Source organism: Eretmochelys imbricata, chromosome 1 (genome assembly GCF_965152235.1).
Source record: "Eretmochelys imbricata isolate rEreImb1 chromosome 1, rEreImb1.hap1, whole genome shotgun sequence".
Taxonomy (NCBI): domain Eukaryota; kingdom Metazoa; phylum Chordata; order Testudines; family Cheloniidae; genus Eretmochelys; species Eretmochelys imbricata.
In genome coordinates, this window is record NC_135572.1 from 281,352,114 (window position 1) to 281,379,995 (window position 27,882).

At 39.6% G+C, this 27,882-nt stretch overlaps 1 protein-coding gene across 3 annotated transcripts in view; it reads right to left on the minus strand.

Annotated features, from left to right (window-relative positions):
- Window positions 1-26,042, minus strand: part of TMTC3 (transmembrane O-mannosyltransferase targeting cadherins 3) — a 44,436-nt gene extending 18,394 nt beyond the window's left edge. Inside the window, exons 1-9 of one of the 3 annotated variants that reach the window (XM_077832530.1) lie at window positions 25,928-26,042; window positions 18,337-18,473; window positions 17,097-17,139; window positions 16,532-16,748; window positions 13,881-14,099; window positions 10,210-10,309; window positions 9,272-9,387; window positions 4,858-5,030; window positions 2,846-3,098 (exon numbers count right to left, since the gene is read on the minus strand). In XM_077832530.1, coding sequence (XP_077688656.1) covers window positions 2,846-3,098; window positions 4,858-5,030; window positions 9,272-9,387; window positions 10,210-10,309; window positions 13,881-14,099; window positions 16,532-16,720 — 1,050 coding nt within the window. In that variant the 5' untranslated portion in view covers window positions 16,721-16,748; window positions 17,097-17,139; window positions 18,337-18,473; window positions 25,928-26,042. Of the gene's footprint in view, window positions 1-2,845; window positions 3,099-4,857; window positions 5,031-9,271; window positions 9,388-9,537; window positions 9,556-10,209; window positions 10,310-13,880; window positions 14,100-16,531; window positions 16,749-17,096; window positions 17,140-18,336; window positions 18,474-25,927 lie in introns of those variants that run through there. The other 2 variants (XM_077832528.1, XM_077832535.1) reach the window with 2 other exon arrangements.
- Window positions 26,043-27,882: the final 1,840 nt, after the last annotated feature.

The window sequence follows — 27,882 nt, forward strand, 5'->3', positions numbered from 1 at the left end:
AGATTTTCAGACTGCTTATGTCAAGCAAAAATGGCAGCTTTCTTTTAAGATGTTGTTCTATTCTGAAAAGGGTCTGTAAAATGGCATTGCGGGATTCCACATTTAATATGGTATATGTAAAATGAGCACAGTTAATGTCTGTTTAGAATTCGCCACTCAACTGCCAGACTTGCAAACTCCACCTGAGATCCAACTGATGAGGTGGGTTCTTTTCTTATCATCATCATCTGTAGACCAAAATATGCCCTCAGTGCCAGCAGTGACACCTCACTCCCTGCAGCGTGCTTGCTCAAGTGTAACTCATTGAGTGTTAGTAAATAAATCTCATCAGGATTTTCAAAGGAGCCTAAAGGAGGTAGGAACCCAAATTTCAGTGGGATCTGGACACCTAATTTCTTTAGGTTCCTCTGTTGGTGATGTACAAGAAGGAAAAAAAAATATAGCCTGCGCTCTCAATTGCTGTAGTTCTGAAGTGCTGACAGGAGTAACAAGCAGTAAACTTATTTTTGTCACTAAACCAAATGGATATTAGTGAACACACATGGAGCTAATCCATTAAGTAATTAGGTGTCACATTCACAGGGACTTACGGAGCAGAACTGCACTTTAAAATAATCTATCTAATACCAAGTTGTGGGATGAAGAAAAAATTGTTGCTTAACCATATACTGTAACCTGTTTTCCCAGTCCATATCAATTTCACAGGGAAAGTACATTAAAATCAGATATAATCATTTAATAAAAATCTGTTAGTAGATACAGCAGTGATGAACACATGGAAACACCTAAGATGAATATATCAGCATAAGCTTTTTAGAGCATAAAGTGCCACCTTAACTACGGCTCTCTTTGGTTACTGAGAGATGTAACTAAACTAAAGGTGAGAAAAAAAGTTCTGTCAAAAAACTAAGAGGGGAAAAGCTCACCTAATTCAAAGGAAGTTGCTATAGCCATTCGCTTACTACTACAAAGTACTCATCTTGGAAAATTTAAGGCTAAATCATAAATTAAAAATATCTCTGTCATCAGAATATCTTGAATTACAGGTTATAAATACTTTGGTTTAATTAGGAGATCAAAACAGATAAGGAGAGCAGCAGAAACCCAGCTAAACTTGAACCAGAGTCAATAGGGTTCTCTGGCAGTTTTCAATACCAGGAGCTGTGATAGCATTTTCTGTCTTGATGCAGGGAACAATAATATCTGCAATTAGGCCTGATGTCTTAACTACTTATTCTACACCAAAGCACGCAGTATACCCAATTAGAAAGTGGCTTTGGGACCCTATTTTAACTCCCTATCTTGTGGATGGTAGATTAACAAGCACTATATAAGCAACGTGTTGTAAAAATGGAGAGGTAAAAAAATTAGTTAAAAATAAAGAGGTACACAAAAAGTCATAACACCAAATTTTCTTCATAGACAACAGATGGGGCCCCATCGATGGGCAATGAAGACACAGTCTACACTTTTTACCAGAACAAGTATGTGAGTCAAAGGCATGATCTTTTGCCGATACACTTATGCTGGTAAAAGACCAAGTGTGGGCACGCTTCTACAGGTATAAGATACTATACAGCTTATTTTGCATTGCGGAATCAGAATGAGCTATATAGGTATAAACACTTTTATACCAGTATAAATCTGTGTTCAAAACTGGTGTGTAAGTGAAAGAGGGTGTCTGCCATTTTAACTATGCTGGATAAATTAAAGCAACAAAACTTTTAATGGCAGAAAACATCTTATATCCATTGGCTAAGAACAGGTATCACTTGGAAGTCACTGAGTTTTTATTTCAAAATGAGCCAATTAGTGAAAAGAATTTCAGTTTTTGTGGATTACTTTAGAAAAAGATTTCTAATCACAATTAAGATATCTCAACAGCAACTGTCTTATACCTTTATCAGGCAGCATTTATAGCTTACCTAGTTTATTTAGATAATAAGTACTACCAGATGGTGAAAAAAGAGATTTCACCTACAAAATTAGCTGTGATACAGATGCATAATTATACTGTAGATTTTTATACATCAGTACAAAGTAGATGTACATTGCAAATAGTCTCACTGGACAAAAACTGGGTTTACCCATTTTACTTAATGACTGTTGTGTGATGTTTCTTAATAGGGTAAACATCTAGGAGGAAAAGAAAGTTGCATGGTAGCAGCTATTTTGATCAAGGTTTGAAAATGGAATATTCTAGAAGACATATAAGTCAATGTTTAGTCATGTTTGCCGGACCACCTACATCGCGCCTACAAGGAATTCACTGTACTAATATCCCTAAAGACAGCAGATTAGAAGCAGTTTTCTGACCTACACTGTTGTTTACATGTTACAGTACTTGAGAGGATAATTGTATCTAATATATAGTAATGCATCCCCATTTTCTGGTAAACTAGGCTCCAGGCACTTAGATTTCATGCCAAAGAATCAGTATCAAACAGCTAAAAGGATTTAAAAAAAAACATGTGTATGCAGCTGTGCTACATGAGGAGATTTGCAGTGAACATTCTATTATAAAAAGAGATGTTTCAATCAGTGAAGCAGACATTTTAAACACTCGAAATAAAAAGGCCTCTTTAAAATAAGCTAGTACTATTTAACTGACTATTTGTGGTGAAAATTCTATTAATCCTTTTTCTCTCTGAACTTGATTATTTTCTCTGGCACTATGGAGTCTCAATGTTCAAGATTCCTTATCAGGAAAAGCCCTTTTATTTCTTAAAAATGATGCTGAAGTTGATGTAAGGAAGAGCTAAGGGAATATCAGGAGTTTTTCACTACTTTCAGCATAGGCCACTTCATTGTAACCAAAAGCACTAAAAACATGCATCATTCCTACCATCAATACAGTCTTGGAGGAATCCCCAGGGTATCGGAGACTGAAGACAATCAAAGATCCCAAAAAGCAAAAAAACGTAATGGTGGCAATATTTCTTATATCTAGGAAAGACTCCACAAGTGGAATAGTTCCCATTGTCCAATCACAGCATAGCTCTGAGGGATTTAGAAGAAGCCAAGCATTTACAGGGAGGAGGTAGTTGAAAGTCAGCTGCCTTGCAGGAGATGGACTTACAGCAGCTGGGTTATCAAACCTAAGTAAGAAGAGAAGAAAAAGAAAAGGACCTTTTAGTTGAAAAAAAGTTACAGCTTAGACCCCGCACTGCAATGCAGTCACTTTGCACCACACCACAGCCAGATGCTGGACCTAAACCATCGCCTATGTAGGGGAGTCCTGCAGCAGGATAAAGATGGATTAGGAACTCCCAAGCCATCTTATCTTCGTTGCATTTATAATGTGCATGGCTAGGGAAAGGAGAATTGGCTGGGGCTTCCGTAATCACTTGCCATATCAGCTCCTTAGTACCACAGGCAGATGGCATAAGTTAGAGTAGGCCAGAGTATGCTCTAAGTTTCTTCAGAGGGCTGGGATGCGACACAACTAGCTTAGCACACAGACTACTTTTAAAACCCTTGTTGTGAGCAGTCTTTGGCCATAATTAAATATTTAGGCCTAATTTCCCAGGGGAAATGCTCGTAGACTACATTTACATATCACTCACAAGAATGATACAAAATTCCAAATTTATGAATAGTAAGAGCAATGAAATTAATAGTAAAGGGTATGTGTCTTCCAAAGCCTGGCCACAATAAAGAACCAATATCTTGAAGAATGGAGTTACATAATGAGTGACAAGTATCTCAGGTTTCATTAAACAGCATAGTCTTTCATTATTTTACTCCATTATTTTGTTTTGACTGCAGCAGTACATGTAGTTTTGAATTACATTTCTATTCAAACTGAAATGTTAGTACATAGACGAACATGTTTACAAGAGAAAAACTCAAGTTTGCAGTCTAAAATACAGGCAAATTAGTGTAAAATAAAAAAGAGGAGGCTGATATGTTTGAAGCAGTGATAGCTGGCTAGATTTATAAATATGTACTTACACAATATTATATATCTAGACTAAAACACAACCAGCTAACACTGCTTCAAATGTGTTAGCTTTCATCCTAATGGGACTTTTCAGTCACATTATGATAACGCACCCTTTTTGTCCATCAAGATGGGACCAACGTGCTTAACTCTGAACATGTGAGTAATCCTACTGAGGTTAAAGTTAAGCATGCGGGCTAAGCACTTGGAGGATCGGGTCTGATCCGATATACAAAGATGCAGCCTAAACAGTGAAAATTAGATTCTAAATATTTTAGCTTCAATCATTTAATTTTTTCAGATTACTTCATATTGAGTTCTCAAATGAAATCACAGCTTCCATTGCCTTATTCTTTTAATAAACATATTACTAAAAATAGTTTCTCATCTAAACATGAAATAATTTATCTTTTTCTAGCTATTTTAGATGATACAGGAGGCTTTATACGTTCCAAGTATTGATGCTTGATAATCAGAAATGCAGCTGAAGAGTGGTATTAGAATTGAAGGACTGCAGTTTTACTTACTGTAAACACTAAATTATTCGTGTGTGAGGTTTATTATACACGCATTGCTACTATATATAGTGAAAATGCTTCATTAATGAAGGCTTTCACCTTCTGCCTACAAGTTTGAATATACTAGTGCCCAAATGTTCTTACCATTCAATGAGTGCTCACTGGCCACTGCTATGATACTGGTGCTTAACAACTGCAGTTATTGCTGTAGCATAATAGGTTGATTTATCACATATAAATATAAGACTGTATGGGAATCCTAAGATGATAATAAAGTAGGTTAAATCTAAAGTATTTTCTAGCCTTTTTAATTGTGACTTAATGAGGCCAGTTTGATTTATTACTATCTTTTAAAATAAAACAAACTTTCCTATTAAATTAGTTTTTGTTTTTTACCTGGTAAACACTGGAAGCTGAGACTGAATGACCTGGACTCTGACTACAACAAGGAGCAGTGTACTGAACATCAGAACAATAAGCTTTAACAGTGTTTGAAGCATAGAATAAGGAATACTGCATTTCCCTCGGAGAATCTGCATGGCGGCATCGAACAGCATAGGCAAAGTATACTAGAAAACAGAACATTATTTATGTTATCAGACAGTGCAGTCTTGTTTAATCACCATTCACTATACTTTACCAATATGAACTTTATTCTAGTGGGACTGTCAGTGCCTGCTAAAGTTAAGGTTGCCTACCTGGGTCCAGTAACTAACAACTTTTTAAAGCTTTAATATTTTTAACAAAAGCATCCAAGTGTTTTTCACACAGTTTGTCTCTGCCCAAAGTAATTTTTTGTTTTGTTTTAAATAAACAAGAGCAAAAATATTTCACGTTTTTGTATACAAAACTGTGTATTGGGGGGAGGAGGGGAAGGGAGACACACGTTCCTCCATTATGAAAAAAGTCTTGCACATTTTCTGAACAGCACTAAAGCCAAACAGCTTGTAATATGACGCAGAACTAGCCCTCATAGAGGCTAACTTAACTAGGCCTCACTGAGGCTAACAACTAACTGTACTGAAGATGCATGGAACAGGACATTCCACAGGTGTCTAGTCAGTTTCAGATTATGGAGTTAAAAAAACAACACACTTACTAGTTTTTGTCAAGACAGAAAAGCTTTTAAGTTCTAAAGGAATGAAATTCCTTTTTGTTTTCTCTTAAAAAAAATCAATCCCCAAAGTCAAAAAAATATCAAAGTTAAGGTATCATGTGCAACCTTAAATCTGCATGGCACACATATGCATGAAGACAGCCATATTACATGATCACACCATTTTCAAACACAATTTTTATGACAATTGTAGATACATCTTATTTTTTTGTTCTTTTACATTAACACTATTTTCACTATCATAATGGTCCCATACATTTTTATTGAAAAACTTTTTAAATAAGGAGTTTTCCTCTCTTTATGGAATTTTATTAATTTTACCAGTAGCTATGCACTATGACTACACATTTTCTTTTCAAACAGCAACTAGGTTTCTTTAGCTGCAATTCAAGGGCTTAAGCAATTAACTATTGTGACAAAGTTCCTCCTCTGCCTTGGTGGGTCCGGCGCTTACTGGCGGATTTGCTCGCCTCAGAGATTCACAGCAGCCCTCAGTTTGGCCACTTTTGCTAGTGGCTCAAACCTGCCATTCACTCAGCTAACCTCATCACTGGACAGCATGTGGAAAGGGAGGAGAACAATCTCCACAGTCTCTGCTGACCCACCTAGTGGGTGAGGGGACAGGCCAGGGACCTTCCCCTCTGGTGGGACCCATAGTCTAGGTCACCTCCTCTTTTATCCAATAGGGAGTTGGTGGGATGGGGGAACCCAGGCCCGCCCTCTACTCCGGGTTCCAACCCAGAGCCCTATGGATCGCAGCTGTCTACGGCGTTTCCTGTAACAGCTGCGTGACAGCTACAACTCCCTGGGCTACTTCCCCATGGCCTCTTCCCAACACCTTCTTTATTCTCACTGCAGGACCTTCCTCCTGATGATGCTTATACTCCTTTGTCCTCCAACAGTATGCCTTCTCATTCTCAACTCCTTGTGCGCCTTTTGCTCCCAGCTCCTCACACGCACCTCACTAAGTTAAGGACTGAAGTAAGGTCCTTTTTAAACCAGATGCCCTGACTAGCCTGCCTGTCCTAATGGATTCTAGTAGCTTCTTAACTGGCTCCAGGTGTCCTAATTAGCCTGCCTACCATAATTGGTTCCAGTAACTTCCTGATTGTTCTGGAACAGCCCATTATCTTACTCAGGGAAAAGGGATATGCTTAATCTGGGGCTAATGTATCTACCTTTGATCACCCTTCTGTAGCCATCTGGACTGACCCTGTCACACTATACAACTTAGCAATGTATTCAGATGGCCCACATATGTCAATAAATTCTCACTAATATACTGTTGCATAAACAGATACAAAGTAAACTCTGTTTATTGTATATTTTTCATATAAATAATTTCAATGAACTCAGGCATAAAACAGTATGCTCCAAGATGCTTCATTAAGGTATATGATTATAGAAAAAAAAATCAGTATATTCAATTTTATTATTTAAAAGGACTATTATAGTTATAGTCTGGATTATAACTAGACTATTGTAACACATGTGCAAGTGGACAGAATTAAGGCTCTGTGAGCATTCCCTTACCTTGAGTGTAAGATTTTTGTACTGGGTTTCAATAAAAACTTTTATAGACTGTGAAAAAATAAACTGCTTCTTTAAGGGACAGTCGTGGACAGCTTTATATATAATTAAGAAGGCCCTGCCCCTACGGCTAGGCTGTTTAAACAGGAACAGAAAATTGAATAGGACAGAAGGCAGTAGAAGCCATACTGAGTTCAGTTTCTCTCTCAGGATCTAGGAGATCAGCCCAACCAAACTCAGAGTCTTTGTTTTGTGCATTTTAATATAGGGAGCTAGCTCTGATCCAGGCCCTGAGGTGATGACCTTATGAACTATGTAATGTAATTGCTTCTGTCCTCAAACCTTATTAAAAGGGGACGTGCTGTTTTGTTATGGTGTTTGCTTCTCCTGGCCCTGGGCTGTTAAAGTGAATCTATTGCTGTCCCAGATGGGGAAATTAAGCTGGAGCACTTCTGCAGTGCCACACTGGGCTCCAACAGGGCATATGAAGATGACCCATGACTTTGCAATGACAAAATAATGAAAATACAATAGATTCTGCTTATTAACAACCCCTTGGTTGCCAGCAAGAAGTTGCAATTATCTAACAGTTACTAATAAATGAAAGCAGGTTTGTGGAGATCTGCCCAGTAATGAAGCACTGCAAGGTGCCTTCCCTGGCTGCAGCCCTGCAAACCTGTCTGGGGCAAGGCAGCAGCAGGAAGGGGGTCTGCAGCCTGGCACTTTCCACAAGGAGAGGAGGCTATGGGCCAGCTAGTGCAGGATAGCAGTGGGGAGAGGTACCATACAGCTCTGAGCCTCAAGTGCCCTGTAAAAGCCCTGGCATCCAGGTTGCAGACCCACCTTCCCTGCTCCCGCCTTGCCCACTGCCCTCCTCACCCAGTCAGCAACCCCAGGACTCTAGCAGGGCTTCTGCTTTGGGCAGGGATGTGGGTGCCCCAGCCTATTACCTCCTGTGTGATCCCTGCGGGCAAGCAAGTTGGCAGGGCTGCAGCCAAGGAAGGAAGTGCTAGGATGTGCGTTCCCTGGCTGCAACCCCACAAACCTGCCTGCGGGCAGGGACTTTCTTTCAAAAAGAGTTTTCAAAAAGCATGCCATTGCCAATATCTGAATCCCATTAACCTATATTAACATTAATGTCAATGGCATGAGATGGGTTCCTGGAAAAATGCCATTAGAGAAGAAGTTGTTAATATCAGGGTTGCTATTAAGTGTCATCCACTGTATAAAGAAATGCTACTGAATTAGTTTAGAAATTCCAGACCAAAATTTAAAAGGCAGGGGCAAGTCAAAAGACACATGCATAAACTGCACATACAAAATGCACATGCAAATTTTTGCAGGCACAAAGTTGAAAACGTAGCCTTGAAAGCATGTGAGTGATAATTTATTTTTATTTTGGCTAAATATTGTTGCAGTTTTGGCGCATAACTTCTAAAAATAAAATTTCTTAAAATGCGTAATTATATATATTTAAACTATACAAAGTATACTACTGAAAGATATGTTAAGAAAAACACATTTTAATTGCTAGGAATATCACCCTCTCTTGACAAAGGAAAGTTAATATTAAATTACGGACATGTCAAATTTTAACTCTCAAAGGGTAAAATGAAACCCTACCTTTTAATATATATTTTATTTAGAAACTGACTTTAGAGTCTTTACAGAATGATGAGATTTCACAAAAATCTAAATGCTAATTGATTCAAATGTGATACTCCAGAACACTTGGCAGTTCATTAACATCTGATGGAAAAGTCTCCATAGAAAGCACCTTCTCTAATTTCATGTAAACAAATTAAAAGGAAAATTAATTTGTATGTACCCTACACTTTAACCACATTATATACATAATTCTGGCCTTTGCAAGCATTAGTCTGTACTCAAATTAAAGAGATGTCAAATTTTAATTTATTTCCATTTTTGCTAATATCTTTGTCTGCATATCTACTAACACAGGTTCTTTTGTATTTACATGATACAGTGAGGGGGTACATATGAATTTTTTTTCCCAGTTCACAAAAATACAGTTTGCTTCAGCAGACAAAATACTCAGCACACAAGTATGTGATGGTTATTTAAAACTCTGTTACAAAAATACTGCAGATCTGCTTGACAAAAGAAATAGTTAAAATGGAAATTTTTACAACAATAACTTACACCTTGAGCTATAAATACTTCATAGACACAGCATATCCCCACCACTGTTATTCCTTGTTCTTTGCACAATGTTGCAACGGCTACTAGACACACTGTCACTGCAATTGGAGTCCACACTGCAACGTAAAAAGACAGACACTATAAAAACACACTATTTTACAGGACACCCATGTGAACAACATAATTGGACTAATTAAAGTTAACTATCTACAATTTTCACTTTCCAGTATTTCAACAAGATCCCTATTAGGTTGCAGTTTACCTACACATTTACCACCTGTTCTGTCTTTTCCTCACTTTACATTAAAGTACCTTCTCAGTTTCTCTGTCATCTCTTTGAAGCAGAAATGTGTGAAAAAGAAAAGAGGTGTGAAGACTTATATAAATATTCCAAATAGGAAAATGAAAAGAAAATAATTTTTACCAGCTTTTCAAAATTTCTTTTCATATCTGTATATCTAAGCCAATGGTTTTCAACTTGTGATCTGTGAACCCCCCTGACTAAGATTTCCAAAAGGGTCTGCACTTCCATTTGAATTTTTTTAGGGTACCGCAAATGAAAAAAGGTTGAAAATCATTGATTCTTAACTCCTAAGTTCTACTTCCAAATCTGTTACTGATTTCAGAGAGTCAATTAGCCTACGTACTCCAGTACACTCTCCTCTATAAAAATGAATGTAATAGTAACCCTTTTTACTAGAGAGTTGTATGGTTTAGTTAATGATTGTGAAGCACTCAGAAGTCCTTAGATGAAAGGTACTTTATAGTACAAAGTATTATTTATGTTATTACCAAGGCACCATCAGTCTGAATTAAGGATGACTTATTTTAAGACTAACTGGTTAACCAGAATATTTATGTTTATATTTAACTACCTGAAACCAATATAGTAAAATAATAAAAAAAAAAGTTATGTATATATGATGTTAGATATTTACCTATGGTATTGTCTGGCCCTTTAGATTTGGTGTATGACAAAAAAGCAGCTAGAAAAAATATAGATGATAAAAGCTCTGCTCTGCCAACCACTCCAGTTACCTGATGGGGGCAAAAAAGTTAACACTGTTAACCTCTGAACAGAATTAGGTCTTGAAAATTGCTCATATTACAGAAATTAGAAGCCAGAGACAGAACTAAACAAGAAAAGAAAAATAGGGCCTGAATCTTCGTCAGGTATGTAAGTGCAACTCCTGTTGAGTTCACTAAGAACTGCACCCATATATCTGAGATCAGACTGCGGCTTAACTACTTCCACCATTGCTGATAATTACATATACAGTCCTCAAGTGCCCCCATGTGGCAAATGTCTGGAATTACTCATGTACCATTTAATTAAATTACTTCAATATTTACCATGAATAACTCTTGCAAAGAACATACAATATGATTTCAGCGGGAGTTCATTGTGCTGCATGAGGGTAGCATGACCCTTACCCTAAATTTATTGGTACTGTAATTTTATAGTATAACTTTAAAACAACAGGGTACAGACATCTCCTCTGTACATTGCAGAAGGGTATGTAAATAGGCGAGATAAAGGAACAATGTATCACACCAGCAATGAAATAAAGTGATAAAATGACAGAGTGACTTGGTCAAGTTATGAATCACGAATAGAAACTATTAGCTAAACAGAACTAACATAAGTAGCTGCTTCTGTAAAGATGAGAGGTAAGTCAATCCTTACATTAATTAATAAAAGGACGGAGAAAAGAAAATGAACTACTTACTGGTAATTCTTTTTCTCAAAGATATGTCTCTCTGAATTGCCACTCTTGGGTTTGTGCTTGTGTGATGAAGCGGGAATTTTTTTTAACATTCTGTATGCATTTTGTGTGTGCCTCAGTTTTCCTTAAGTACTAAATGGTTAACTAGGTGGTGGTAAAAGGTGGTTTATTCTTTGTACCAACCCAGGTGGGATTGACACCTGGCTGTCTGGGGTCCCATGCCCATGATGAACCCAAAAGATAATGGCCCAGACATTGGCCTAGCAACAAAAGACCTGAGATTGTTGATTCCCTCTCTGCAGGAAGCCAGTCAGTTCTGGCCAGCGGGAGAACAAAGAGCTAAGAAGGATAACCAGGTTACCTGTTTTTGTCCGGGAATGAGAACAAAGAATGGAGGAGGTGCCCTTGAGTATAGTGTGGACTACTGGAAGCAGGAGACACGCTTCTGGATTGGGGCAAGGAGGCAGCTCTGGAAGGTCAGGACTGAGCCAGACGGACTGTGTTGTAACTTTCTATCTTTGATGCTACCTAAGAATTTTCTATGCTGTGTTCCAGACATCTAATAAACTCTTCTGCTTGGATAATGCTGTCTGAGAGTCATTCCAGTCTAAGGAAGTTGGGGGATACATTGCTCCCTTTGGGTGTGCAGAAGGCTCCAGGGTTTGATCCCAGGAGGTGATGAAGCCAAGGGGCTTACCCCAGTGAGTGTGTGACCCTGTAGGGGGTTAACATTCTAAATGAGTCCTGTTCCAGGGGCTGTTCCAGAGCCGTGCGAGAACACTGGATCTGTGGATCCATGACAGCTTGGAAGCACAAGACCGGGCAAGAACTCCCAGGTCTTTAAATTTTTGGAAGTTTGAGATACTTAAGATTGCATGTTTTCAAAGGAAAGTATGTTGACTCAAAAAACAATTAAAAATAAGGTAAAAATATTCTAAATATTTTTTTCAAATTCTGAGTGGGAAAGTTGAGTGGTGATGCAGAGATCTCTGTATGTTTAGAGAACAAGAATTATAAATGGGTATTATTTTCCCCAAACATATGCTTCCCACTCTCGGGCACTAAAGCTAAAGATACATCTCTAAAATAAGAAATAAAGATTAACAAGAGAAAAATCAAATCTAACCATGCCTTAAAAGGTAAAAAACAGGAACAGTTTCTCTTTTTGGTGTATATGAAAGATAACTCCTTTACAATGCAAAAAGTTGTGGAGGACTAAGATATATTCAGAAAATTTCCAAAAGTGGGCAATTTAAAGAGAATTCCTGACACAAATACAATTCTTCGGATTAGGAGTGTCTGGGGAACAGGTCTGTGAACAATGTCATCCTGGATGGAAACCCAATCTATGCAAAGATGCACTTGGAAATATGTACAGAAAATACCATGTAGCTGCTTTACAAATCTCTGGGATAGAAACAGATCTGATGCTAGCTAACCAGAGTTGCTCCGTTCCAAAAAGAACGGAGTTGTGACATTACCAAGCTACCAGCCTGGCTGGCTCAAGCAGTAAAAATACAATCAAAAAGCCCTGTAGACAATGTATTCTTGGCAATAACGAAGTTTACTGTTTTGGTGTCAAACAAGACAGATAGATTGTGAGTCTGAAAGACACTCAATGTCAGAAACAGTAGTCCAATGATGGACAATGAATGTGGCAGGGAAAATACTTCCATAATGATTAAAAGAAGACACGATGGAGATATAAGAAAATAATGAACAGTATAAAGTGACTCCACTGGATACACCAAATTAGAGAACAATGGAGCAACCAATGAAATCGAAAGCAATCATTCAAATCTGAAACGAGGAAATAGTTCTTATAAAACGCATAAATAACCTGTGAAACTCTCTGCCACAAGATATCCCAGAAACCAAGAGATCAGTAGGAGGCAAAAAGAGGATGATAAATTGATTCTGATAACATCCACAGATTACACGAGAGAACGCAAATAACAAGGAGATATAAATCCTTAACCTTCCAGGCATAACCAAACTCAGTCTGAGGTTGGGAAAAATATCTTGTATGGCCAGGGTATACCATGTCTACTATGGAAATTCTTGCATCTCTCTCAAGTTTCCAGTACTGATCACTGTCAAAGACAGGACACTGGACTAGATGGACCACAAGTCTAATCTAGTATGACAATCACCATGTTCCTAAGGGCTTTATTGTATGTTCCAGATATAAAACAGATATTTTCACATCAAACTTGTAGAAAAAGGCCTTATTCTGATGGCTGTACAGTAATGAAAAAAGGTTGGCAGGATGATTGGTGTAATTGGAGTGGAACTCCATTACCACTTTCAGAAGGGACTTAAACTATGACCACAGCAATACCTAAATCCTTGTAGAACTTAGTGTAAAATGAATTATTAGCTAGAACCAGAAGTTCACTCATTATGTGAGCTAAGTTAACTGCCTCCAGGAAAAGCTTCCACAACTTTGTTTAAAAATAAAACAAAACAAAAAACAACCAACCAACCAACCAGGATCTGGATCATCCTTGACTTTTGTGCTATAATTGACAGTTATTTCTAATTGTGTTGAATTATTAGTTTTGCAGTGCAGCTACTTGTCCACTATGAATCGGATTGAGATCACAAAAGTAATTGAACGCGAAACAGAAAATTGTGGCTTTACTGAATTGGGATAGATTTAAACTGTGGAACTTTTTTTGCACAATAGCAAAAGCCTTATCAAATCCTCACTGTTAAAATGTGTTTTACTTTATGATAGTTTTTCTTACACCTCAGCAGTATAAATACTTTTAGAAGCTACAATATACTAACACACACACACACCATATACACATATGAAATTAAATGGAGCCAAACATTTTAATAAATGAATGAAATGTGCCCTTCTCAGGTTTACCTACCGCTTCAGTGTGTATTGGGTGCACTGCAAATAGCAAGGATGCAATTACACTGCTCCTGTTGTCCAGAAAAAGCTTACAGACCTTGAGGAAGACTATGCAAACCACCGCATGAAAAACCAGATTTAGGAGGTGATAAGAAACGGCATTTAACTCACTGAACAGGTAGTTTAAACGAAATGTGAGGACAGTAAGAGGTCGATATGACTTATGACTCCTCTCCTACAGGGAAATAAATAAACAGTAATAATCATCAGCTTACACTTATACAGGGCCTTTAACCCCAAAGCAATTTAAACTATACACAAGTATTTTTTCCATTACTGCAGTGCATCTACCTAAGATGAAAACACCAGTTGGTTAACAGTGCAGAGCAGCACTACACAGCAGTTAAGAACAGAAAGTAGAGACTGACATCCATTTAAAATTCCAGGGAGAATTAAGGACAACAGGAAAAATTATAAGATAGGAAAAATGTAAAGAGTTAATTGTGACCATTTCCCCAGCTTCCAAATGGGTTTTGTATGTTTTTCAAGTATACTGTCTGATCCACTACTTACTGTAGCTGGTGCTCTACTAGATAAAGCACTAATAAAAATGGCCAAAAATATAAAAATAAAATTCAACTATTTTTAATAGATGTATTAGTTTGATATATGAGCAAAGTTTGTATCTATCTACATTCTTATCTGGCCCTCATGAGCACACTTCTGAATTATATAAATGTGTACTCAAAGCTAGTTTAACCAGAAAAATAAATAAAAATAAAAATAAAAATAAAATGTGTATCGTATTACGCATTATCATCCATGCTATTTATAACATTCCAGTCTGGCATGTCTTAAAAATACAAATTTTTTTAAATAAGAAGTATCTGAGATTAAACGAGTAGGATAGTTTCACAAACATTATTAATCTGTTTAATTGATAACTAAATTCTGTAATTTAGACATTCTGAACATAAAGTTTGGTGAGAACTCTCTCTAGATTACTGGGAGTTAGTAGTGTTGCCACATGTCATTATAAAGATAATTTTTCTTAGATATGAAATGAGTTTGTGCATTGACATAAGACTGTGAAGTCACAATAAGTAGGATATTAATAGAACTCTTCCTTGAAAGGTACCTCAATTGCTATTAATATAGGCACCAGAAATTATAAATGCATCTACAGTATTATATACTAACACTGCCAGCTAGTAAGAAAGTCCCAAATCCTACCTCATGGCTATATAGTCAGAGGACCGTTTCTTAAAATGATAAAATATCACAGCCATAAAAAGATATTTTAAAATATATGGAAGTGTTTCCAAACTACTTTTATGGCATTTTATTTTATTTTTGTGATACTAAATCTTAGGAAGTTATCAAACTGAGAAAAATAAATTAATATTCATCAACAAATAAATGGATTGTACTGACATTTCTTAAATTGTTGGGTGATCTGTAAAACTAAACAACATAGGTAAACATTTGATGTATCTGAAATTTTGTTTTACTTCAGGGTACAGTCATTATGAACTGTAAAATAATAAGATTGTATCAGAGGTAATTAAACCAATAATGAGAGTAGATTTGTTTACTAGTAAAGCACATTCCTAATGGTTGAAGTGTTGTAATAGTTCTTTGGGTTTCTTTCAAACTGAAAAAAATTCAATATTCAACTGTTAGTCTTTAATTGTAATGTAAACCTAAAAAATTTATTTGCGCATAAGCTTTCGTGAGCTACAGCTCACTTCATCGCATGCATCCGATGAAGTGAGCTGTAGTTCACGAAAGCTTATGCTCAAATACATTTGTTAGTCTCTAACGTGCCACAAGTACTTCTTTTCTTTTTGCAAATACAGACTAACACGGCTGCTACTCTGAAACATTACAACTAAATAGCTTGGCAGTTTTGTATATGTGAGACCATTTACTTTTCAGCAGTTGGATTATAGCTGTGAATATATACATGCATATTTTATTTAATCTCTGTATTTCTACTAAGGTCTCAGAATGTCTAATATCAGACCTGAGGATATAACAGACCGTGTACATAGGCTTTCCTAGGTACTTATATGCCCCCCCAACCCCACCCTGCCCATTGTAGTAGCTGAGTGCCTCCAAAACATTAACGAATTTCTTATGTAAGATGGGGAAATATTTGGAAGTGAGGCACAGAGGGTGAAATGCTGGCCCCAATGAAGTCAAAAGGAATTTTGCCAGGATTTCACCTAGAGAGATGAAGCGATTTGCCCAAGGTAAAGCTGATAGCAGAGCTGAGAACTCAGCTCTCCCAAGTACCAGGTAACTGTATGAACTACAAGACCATCTTTTCTTCCAGTTTCTATAGAATGGTCTACTATTAGGGTTTTTTGTTGTTATTGTTTTTAATTCTTCGGTAGTGTTCAGATACTACAAGTTCTAATATAAAAATAAGACTGGATGGACAAAAGCATGGTATGTGATACAGGACTAGTTTATATTTTGTAACAATAGGCTGTTGATTAACCAAACGAGTTTATAAAACAAACAGGTTAGAAATGGGTATTATTTACCAACTATGAAACAAACTATTCTGTAAAAATGAAATTATAAAGGAGAACATAAGAAGCAGAACTTTGAAGAACTTACAGTATTTCTGAGACTAAATATATCTTATGGCCAATTTACCTCAGACATAGGAGTCCCCCAGAAGTCATTCTGAAACAGATTTTTTAAAGGAGTAGAAGGATGCAAGTCTTTATTGTCCAGAATTGCTGAAACATCATCAAAAACGAAGCCACAGAAGAGACTGTTCCAGTAACAGGCTGCCACCACACCTATTATTAGTGCTATTTCCTTCAGGCTAACATCAGCCATCTTCTCCGCAAGCTTTCATGGATTAAATCTGGAAAAATGGACAGATCCATGAACACAGATTTTATTGATTTCAATTTTAGTTTATTTCAACTTCAGTTGTTGAACGTAGATTTAGAACAATCCATATTAGAAAGGTATAAGCACTAAAAAACTAAATTCATTCAAAACTAAATTTATACATACGAGGTCACAGTAATAAATTTAAGCTTAAAACTGAGGTTTTCAAAACAAATTTTACAAAACCCAACATTAAGAATAATGTTATGACTAAACTTTCTCCCCTTAATGAAGGTTTACATCCAAACAAACCTCTCTCCTGCTGTGTTTCATTTACTTATTTCAATTTATAAAAAACTCAGAAGTGGCCATCACATACCATAAGCCTTGCTGCCAGAGACACTTGTAGTCAGAGCACTGCCCTATGAATGGTATAGATTAGGGTTATGAATTAATCACAGTTAATGCATTCAATTAATACGGAGTTACCCTAATAGCAAAATAAATTAAATTTTAAAAAAATCATGATTAATCGCAATATTAATTGCACTGTTAAACAATAAGACGACCAATTTAAATTTATTATAACTATTTTTAGACGTTTTTCTACTTTTTCAAATATATTGATTTCAATTACAACACAGAATGCAAAGTGTACAGTGCTCATTTTATATTATTTTTTATTACAAATATTTGCACAGTAAAAAAAGATAAAATAAATAGTACTCTTCAATTCACCTCAAACAGTCCTACTTCTTGTTCAGCCAATTGCTAAGACAATCAAGTTTGTTTACATTTCTGGGAGATAATGGTGCCTGTTTTTTCATTTACGTCACCTGAAAGTGAGAACAGGTATTCGCATGGCACTGTTGTAGCCACCATTGCAAGGTATTTATGTGCCAGATATGCTAAACATTCATATGCCCCTTCATGCTTCGACTTGTAGACTCTAAAGTTTTACGCTGTTTTGTTTTTGAGTGCAGTTATGTAAAAAATATATAATAATTTGAACTTTCATAATAAAGAGAATGCATTACAGTACCTGTATGAGGTGAATTGAAAAATACTATTTATTTTGTTTACAGTGCAAATATTTGTAATTTAAAAATAGTAATATAAAGTGAGCACTGTACACTTTGTACTGTGTTGTAACTGAAATCTATATATTTCAAAATGTAAAAAACATCCAAAATATATATAAATGATAATAGAATACCAATTTAAATGTAACAGTGTGATTCAAACTGTGATTAATCAGGATTTTTTTAACTCATGATTGAGGTTTCTTTTAATTATTTGACAGCTCTAGTATAAACAACAGAACCATAAAACTCCAGTGCTCTCAAATCCTAATCACAAATAAGAGGACACTCGCAGCATACAGCGTTACCCTAAATGGCGCGGACTGTACTGTTAATGTTTTTGCAGAATTTTAAAACTGCATTTTTAATATTTTTTTTGTGGAAAACAGCTACTAAAAAGAAAACTAAATCATATAAACCCAACCTTCTGGAATATACAGAAAACATTCTATATAAAACTTAAGTGCTTCAGTTAAGTACCTTAGATGCTCAACAGCAAGAAAGTAATGATTTGTAATGATAAGAAGTTTAACTTACTGTTGAAGTGACCGCTTTGTCTATCTGCATTCTCAGTAGAAAGTTCATGAAGAGGTGAACGTAATATTTTTTTCTAATTATGCAAACTGTGTTGGCGTTACTCCTGATCACACTTACAGCATGCTTATGGGAATTTTCTATAAAGATGAAAAACGATATTCAGGGAAAATACTAAAACTGAACCCCCTCTTTCATTTTCATCTTCCACAGTTGTCTGGTAAACTCATCAAGCACTAGAAACAGTCATTAAATTGCTATGCAATAGTCTAAGAATACTGTGAAATTATTATTTTATTAACATTGATGTGACCTGATCAGTGAGGTGAAGTTACTGCATACTGGGTTATAAGACTTTCCTGTATGAATGTATTGTTCTAATTAGCAGGGGGGTGTAGGGAAGAACAAACAAAAGGGCAATTACAGGGCAAAGTGACACAGCTGTTCTGCCCAGGCTGGGATCTAACGGATCACACGGCAATAAACGGTTAAAAAGTGACCTGCTCTTAGGGCTTGTCTACACTGGCACTTTACAGCGCTGCAACTTTCTTGCTCAGGGGAGTGAAAAAACACCCCCCTGAGTGCTGTAAAGTGCCAGTGTAGAGTGGTAGCTACTCCCCTCTTGGAGGTGTTTTTTTAAAGAGCACAGCGCTTTAACGTTGCCAGTGAAGACGTGCCCTTATGAAAGGGGGTGTTTATCAAAGGACTAAGCAGATGAAGCTGGAGAAAGAAATGGCTCATGAATTAGGGAACAGACAATGGCAGCCAGACCCTAGGGGTCTTGGAGAGTATATAGGAAGCTTAGACCTACCATAATCCTAATGTGGAACATGGTGTGACCCTAGGAACACCTCAGTGCCAACTGGCAAAGGGTCCACTGTTCTCTAGCAGCAACTCCTTTCAGGCCTGATAAACTCATTTCACCTAACACATTGCTTTCATAGTATTTATGCAAAAAAGGTCATGTGTGGTCTCTAATAAAAGCTCATGTTGTACTGGTCATCATGATCATTTCAAGATGTATGTTCAATTGACATTTAAGGAGCTGTTTATATGCACTGAAAATGTGCGTATCCCACAGCCAGTATCCCAGACAGGGCTGACAAACAGATTTTGGCCAGACAAGGGATGTATATTCACTCATCTGCTTTGGTTCACATGGAAAATAAATGTTATCAGCCAACACAATGGAAGTTTACTCTCTCTCTCTCCCCCCCTTGCTGGACGAAGAGGAGAGGTCAAAAGCAGGAGGGCATAATAAGGTGACTCTCAAGCCACAGAACTCCAAGCAAGTGTCACAGATGGTTAGACACCTGGTAAACTAGACATGTGCATAGTCTGTTTTAGTGTTGTATTATTTGAGTTCTCTTAAAAGCTTTTTTCCTAAATAAATAATACTTTGTTTTAAGGAGGTTGTTTGGTCCCTGGTTACCACTAACCATTACTCCTGGAAGGAGCAAAACTTCAAGTACTGAAGATAAGTCAGGTGTGATCAAATCATTACAATTCATCACAGGGGACTGAAGCCCAGGTCTGGTCTGAGGGCAAGAGAATTCCATGATTCCACTGCTAGATAGAGGTGATGGCTGGGGGCCCAGGGCCTAAGGGAGTATGCATTTGAAAAGACCATGAGATATAAGATGTGCTATTAGCCCGGTAGCTTTGAGAAGAATCAGTCAGAAGAAACTGAAATCAAGAAAGTGAGAGTTGGAAGGGGTTTTCTTTACAAATAGCACAGAAGACTTTTTCAGTACTCCAAGTGTAGAGTAATAGAGCAATTCAACTATCGCAGGGATCCTCTCCTCAAATTTAAAAATACCTTTGTAATTAAAAAAAGAGAATACGTCACTGAATTTTAAAAAATAAATGTGTCAAATATAATTGAACATCACTTACAGAAAGTTCTTTTAAGGAGAAGTTAAGGCTGGTGCAGAAGAGGGGTCTTCTGCTTCCCAGTACCCTTTTGGAATATTGCACTTCACAATCCCAAACTCAAATGTCAGAAAACCAGGAAAGGCTCAGTTAAGGTGGCCAAGATTGTTATTGTTCGGGTTGTGGAGGAACATGAACCATAAGCTTCAAAACCCAAAACACCCCCAGGAAATGCTCGTCGCATGCTCGTTGCTATGAGTGAGCAGAGCCTAGAGGGGTTTTACTGTTCACTAGCAAAACTGTGTAAAAGGCATCCCAGGCTGGAGAACTGAGGAGACACAGCAGTTCAGGTTGCACATTGGGGAATGTCACACAAGCATAGCACTTGAGCGAGTGCCTGCACTCAGCCAAGTTCACTGGGGATAGTTCTTTACACAGAAGGCTTTGCCCAACATTGATCCCTGGCTCCCCATCTCACTCTATGTTTCCTTGAGCCTTGCCCTCCTTCCCTTACACAGCAAAAATCCAAGTTGGCCATCCCACTTACCCCAACCCAGTTCCAATCCTCCCAATGTTACTGGAGCTCCTAATATACCTCTAAGTCCTGATCCTTCTTACCATTCATTTCTCCTTGCACAGCTCCTGGTTGTTTTGTACCTTTAATATTACCATAGTTATCTGCATATTACCTCTGTGACAGAGGAAAATATCATGGTGTCCATTTTAGAGAAGGGAGATTATGGCCAAATTTAGAGGTCACCTCTGAAAATCCTGATTTATGTGATTTGCCCACCATCACATAGGATGTCTGTTGCAGCGCACAGGAGAAAACCGATTTCTAAGCTCCAGCCCATCTCCTCAACTTCAGTATCATCCCTTTTCCCTGCAGTTCCTTCTCTCATTCACAATACAGAAATATCTTTATATACAATTATTTGTTAGGCAAACATGTGTGTGTGTCTCACAGATCTTTGTAAAGGCAATGTAACTAAGGGTATGTCTACACTGGAATAAAAGACCCACAGCACAGCTGTGGCTGGCCCAGGTCAGTTAATTCAGGCTTGCGGGGCTCCAACTATAGGGGTAAAAACTACCGTGTCGACATTCCCTTAGCGAATGAGTAGGTTTTGCTATCTGAAGAACCTGGATTATGTTTATGACTCTGTGAGAAGTTACCTTGTAAAATCTTTGTCAGGCCAAAGCTATTTGACTTTTTTGGTGAATTAAGGAGAGCATGCGAAGATTTATAAACTGAAAACTGGCTGCAACTTTACATGGGCAAGACAGAAATTACAATACGCTGAATTATACTGACTCACCTCAGCATTAGGGACATTTAAATCCACACCACAATCTTCTACCCCTGGAGCTAACACACCTTCCAAATACGTTGCAAACCTTTTTGCAAGACATCATTAGAATGCTGGGAATCAGGATCCCCGGTTCTATTCCTAATTCGGTAAAGGAACTGTAGTCTAGTGCCGGGGTTCTCAAACTTCATTGCTCCGCGACCCCTTTCTGACAAGAAACATTGCTACAGAACCCCAGGAAGGGGGGACCAAGGGGAAAACGAGAGCCAAAGCCACAATATCCCAGGCTGGGAGGCCAAAGCAGAAGCCCTCGGGCTTGGGCCCTAGACCCCAGCAAGTCTAAGCCAGCCCTGATGATCCCATTAAAATGAGGTCATGACCCACACAGTTTGAGAATCGCTGATCTAGTCGTTAGGGAAGCTGTTACTGACAGACTAAGTAAGCACTGAGATTTGATACAGTCATTTCAAAACCCAGGGTGGCTGAATGCGGAAGACTTGAGTCTTATACCTTAAAGACCTAGGGTCTACTCACTGCACGAGCCACAGAAAGCTGACGCAATCTCAGTTATCTTACTGGTAAGACAGGTGGGATATGATAGTTGTCTATCCGAAGCAGAGAATATGGGGTATTAACCAATAATAAGAATCATGAGAAGCACAGAAATATTGCCAGTTAAAGACGAGACTTTAATTCATGGCCTCCTGGCTCTCACCCAGGTTACTTTCCCCTAAACTAGTGGGAATTTTGTGTGCAAGGGATCTCAATTACCTCCATGTACAGTGCTGGCATTTTATGCTAGAACAACGTTTCTGGTATATTACTCTAGAAACAGAAATAAAGTTGAACAACATTTTTATTTATAAGGTTTCACAAATTGTTTGTAGTGAACACCAGATCTCAGTGGGGCAAGCCAGTGATACAATTTCATGTGGTTGTTGCCCACAGATTTTTTTCCCCCCTCATACCAACAAAAATGGTTAAGAAAATTGAATTTAGAAAACAGGCCATAAGGGGAATAAGGAGTAGACTTTTGAGAGTAACCAGGAACCCCTAGACCAAGCAGCTCTAAATATAAAACCATAAACTCTAGCCTGAATTTGCAGGTCAGTTTTCAAGATGATCTGACTACCTGTGCGGAGAAGTTAGAAAATTCATGTTTAGACAGAAATGCTGTTGTAACTTGAAGTATGGTACAGCTATTCACTGTTTCATAATTAGCAATCCCGTGGGAAGCAAGCTCTCTGCAACCTCATTCCTATCATGGAATCTTGCAGGAAAAAAAAGAATTGGGCTTATATTGATCAGACAGACCTCTCATTAATTGAGAGCCAATTTTATACAAATGGAAGTGGACTGAATATTCCTCTTCTACTAGCTGTGTAACATTTACATTTTTTCACACAATAACTATTTTACACATGTATATTATACACCTTTGGTTATTCCATATTCAAATAGAAGAAGGGAAATATGTTTAGATTGTGTAAGTCTTGTATACAGTGTATAAGTCTTGTATAGCATGCATTTTATATTATTCCCAGAATACTTTACTGCTCTAATAAATCTTTTCAAGTTCTGTGTAAAGATGGTAAAGTAATTCCAACACAGAAGAAGTGCATTAAGAACAGTTCATGGTGCAACACCACATGCACTTTTACATAGGTGAATTACAGTTTGATTCACTTAGCTTTTTTCAAAACTGTGTGGAAACCTGACAAGAATAGGTTTCCATTAAAATTCCTCAGACACTAGGACTGTGAAGTAACCTGTAGCAAGTTTTTGTGCTACAGTTCTAACTCCTGAAAAATATTACAAATAATTTACATCTACTCAATATTTCTGAGGGTTCAGATATATTCCAATTTTCTTTCTCTCTTTCTTTCAGAAGCTCTCAACTGAAAACATTAATAATAAACAGTAACTTTAATTCTTTTCAAAAGAAGCAGAGCTGTTGTAAGCCTTTGGCTTCAACAACAGCCAGTGGCTACAAGTTCCACAAGTTTAATTATATCTTGTGTTTATTGGTTTTAAATTTGGCATTTTTAATTTCATTGACTGTCCCTCTTTTCATTGTATTATGAGACATGGAGAACAGAAGCTTCCAGTCCATCTTCTTTGTACCATTCATTATTTTGTATACTTTATCTTATTCGTTCTTGTTTAGTTCCTTTCTAAGGTAATCAATCTCAGTCTTTTCAATCTCTCGTGAAAGTTTTTCCATCCTTCTGATAGTTTCTTTGCCTTTCTCCAAACTCTCCCTCAATCTACAACATTCTTTTTGAAACTGGGGGACCAGTACTGCAGTTTACTAGATGAGGCCACATATAGATTTACGTAATGGGATATTTGCTGTAGTATTCTTCATTCTGTTCCTTATACAATAAGAACTCTGTTATCAGGCCCCATACCAATCAGGAAGTGCTATAAACCAGCATTTCTAATCTTTATTGAAAGTCGGTTTATAGTTCTGTTAGCAGCGGGGGGTGGGGTGGGGGTGTGTGTAAATTTTTGTTGCAGAATTTTTAGGCACAGAACTCCCACAGGAGTAGATAGTTGACTCAGAACACTCTAGAGCATATGAACAGTTTAATATTTCTTTTCAATATGCATTATTTTGCATTTACCTACATACAATGTCATTTGCAATCATCATGCCAACTCACTTAGCTTGGTTAAGTCACTGTGAAGTTTGTTACAGTCTTCTCTGGATTTCTGTATAGTCACTCCTGCCTTCCCAACCCTGCTAAATAAGACTGAGTATACAACTAAAAATTAGATTTACATAGTTATATCTCTTGGGTTTGTGAAAAATTGTGCACTACAGTGGCACAGCTGCCGTGCTGTAGCTGTGCTGCCATAGCGGTGGTACTGTAGACATGGCCTAAGCACTGCTTTTATTTAAACTGGGATTAGTTTCCTGCAACTGGATGCCTAGAAAAAAGTTAAAGTGACCCCTGAGGAAGCTATATTAGAATTTGAGCACTCCCTCAAGGATGAAAGGGGTTACAATAGGGCTGAGGCATGTATACACATAGGGAGAGTCAAATATCCTAAAATGTGCCAGGCTTGGTTGAGCATCAAAATGCAACAGTACATACAAAGAACATGGAAAAATGAACAGCTACAGATCCACTTGCAAAGAAGAACACATGGCAGGAACAGTAATGAGAAAAAACAAGCTCAGCTTTCAGGGCTGTATGCTACTGGGTTTTTTGTTGTTGCTGAATCACAGAATATCAGGGTTGGAAGGGACCTCAGGAGGTCATCTAGTCCAACCCCCTGCTCAAAGCAGGACCAATCCCCAATTAAATCATCTCAGCCAGGGCTTTGTCAAGCCTGACCTTAAAAACTTCTAGGGAAGGAGATTCCACAACCTCCCTAGGTAACGCATTCCAGTGTTTCACCACCCTCCTACTGAAAAACTGTTTCCAAATTTCCAACCTAAACCTCCCGCACTGTAACTTGAGACCATTACTCCTCGTTCTGTCATCAGCTACCACTGAGAACAGTCTAGATCCATCCTCTTTGGAACCCCCTTTCAGACAGTTGAAAGCAGCTATCAAATCCCCCCTCATTCTTCTCTTCCGCAGACTAAACAATCCCAGTTCCCAGAATATCCTCATATTTTCTATACCTTATTTGGATTGAGTTAGAGGAGCCCCGCTGTGCCAGGCACTGCACAAACACAAGACAAAAAGAAAAGGAGTACTTGGGGCACCTTAGAGACTAACCAATTTATTTGAGCATAAGCTTTCATGAGCTACAGATCACTTCATCGGATGCATTCGATGAAGTGAGCTGTAGCTCACGAAAGCTCATGCTCAAATAAATTGGTTAGTCTCTAAGGTGCCCCAAGTACTCCTTTTCTTTTTGCGAATACAGACTAACACGGCTGCTACTCTGAAACCAAACACAAGACACTGGTCCCTGCCCCAAGGAGCCCCCAGTCACAGCACGCCAGCTATATGCGGACAGTAGCACTGCAATGCAGCCTCTCCCGGGGGCAGAGCAGCGGAGAGAGGTCGTTAGGGGGCCGGGGCAAACCCCTGCTCTGCAGGCTGGGAGGGGTGTACGGCTGAAGCAGGCCTGAAAGGACCCGCCCCCGTGGTGGTCCAGGGGCCTCGCAGCCGACGCTGAGGCAAGGCTCAGGGAAGAGGCAGCTCCGAGGCTGGGCCCGCCCCGCTGCCCATCGCGAGGCGGCAAGGGGCGAGCAGGGGCCGGGACAGGGCAGCGGGAGCACGTCGCGGCTCGGGGGGGGGGGGGGGAGGGGAGGGGAGCGGAGCAGCCCCTCCCCGCCGGAGGAGCGCGGGCGGCATCACCCACCACGTCGTGACCCCTCCGCCCCACTCGCCTGGGGGAGGCCCCAGCCCGGCCGTCCGCATCGCCCCACCCTTCCAGCGCTCCCCTACCTGGCGCCCGGGGGTAACGCTCTCTCCCTGCTGCAAACGCCCATAACTCGTTCCGCAGCTACCGAGCCCCTGCTGGGAGTACCCGGGACGCTCCCTTCTGCGCTACGCAAGCGCAGAGCCTCCGCTGGCCCGAAGAATGCCGGGAGCTGTCCCTCCAGACTACAGGTCCCAGCGTGCCGACTGGCTTGAGGTAGCCTAGGGCACTAGGACCTGACGTCTCGGCGAGGCCGGAAGGCATGCTGGGAAATGTAGTCTTGGATTTAGGCTTGGCGGATTCCCCTTGCACAAAGAGCGATCTTCTGTGCCATGGAGAGCCGTCCTTACCCTTTGTGGCGCGTTGCATGGCGGGAGTGATAGTCTCCGCTATGCACGCTGGGGCTTGTAGGCTCGCGGGAGTTTTGGTTCGACCAACGTCGACGCGTATTCGGGTCCCGCCCTGCGCGGGCTGACGCAGCCACGGAGTGATGTTTGATGGTGTCGCCTAGCAGCAGCCGTTGCCTCCGGTAGCTTCAACGGAGACGGGTGAGGGCAGGAGGGCGCGGCGGTGGGGGGAGGAGGGGAGCTGCCGGGCAGGGAGGAGGCCGCCGGTGGCCCTGGAGGGCAGTTGGGGTGGTAGCGGTGGCCCCCGTCTTCTCCCCACGTCCCGCCTCCACGGGGCCCAGGCTCGGGGCGCGTTATCCGGGCACTTGCGAGGGAGCCGCGCCGCAGCCTCCCGCCGGCAGCGCCTTGCGCGGCTGAGGAGCCTGGCTGTGGCCCGGTGGGAGAGGGCAGCTGCCTCCCTGCAGAGCGCGGCCACGCGCCGTGGGGGGGCCTGGGCCCGCGTGGGCAGGAGCACGGCTCTTGCTGGTGGAGGCCATGTGCGAGCGGAGACTGCGGTGCGCGCCCGGCACACGCTGATGGGGAAGAGCCACAGCCATGGTCGCGGGGCCGGTGGCGTGTGAGGGAACCATGGGGTGCGTGTCAAGCCTTTAAAAACGTTCCTGGCAAAGAGAAAGGATGTGAAGCCATCGGGTCGCTAATTGCGATGGTGTGATGCTCCCCTGGGTACCCCGGGTCACCGCCATCTGTCCTGAGCATGAGGAAGCCTTGACTGTGCCAGCTCCTCTCAGCCTAGTGCAGACCCTATGCTTTGCTTTCCACAGGTTAGAGATAGGCACACTCCAGCCCTGGAACCCTCTGAGCATCTCCTAGAGTGTCTAGCCCCAGGGCCACTGGGCACTTGCATTATTCACAGATTCACTGCTTGCAAATAAGCAGTACATTTCAGTTTACTGGTTACCTTACATCACTCCACTTAACACTCATCACTTATAGTTATGTTTAAAGTGAAAACAAAAGTTGATTTATCTAAGTATAGAGATTCCAGGGATAGCAAGTTAAAGTATCGGAAACAAAGGGTTACACATAAGATAAAATCATAACACACATTCTAGGGTTTAGTTTTAATTAACAAGATACTCTCATGCCTAATAAAATATTGTTCACCGGCACTTTCCAGCCAGGTGGGCTGTGATCCCTTTTTCATGAGAGATGACACACTGTCTGCTTGGCGTGAAGGTATGCTTCACTCTCGGCTGTGCCCCCACAATCCACTGTCTTTACTTGAAAACGGGATCCCTTTCTGCTGTTTATTTCTTTGTGAAATCTACAAGAATAAATGTTCAGAATCTTTCCACTGGTATCACCGTCACTATGCAAATAGACCACCGTTATTATAAAGTGGACAGTATACAATAGTGGTTCTCAGCCCGTGGGCCGCTTGTGGCCCAATCAGCACACATCTGTGGCCCATGTGACATCCTCAGGGCCATATAGATAGCATACATATTTTGTGGATGTGGCCCACATAACAAATAGAGAGCTGTATATTCAGCCCACAATGGTACATAGGTTGAGAACCACTGGTATACAATGACCAGACAGCGACGTAAGCATCTATTATCCCTGCCTGCAAA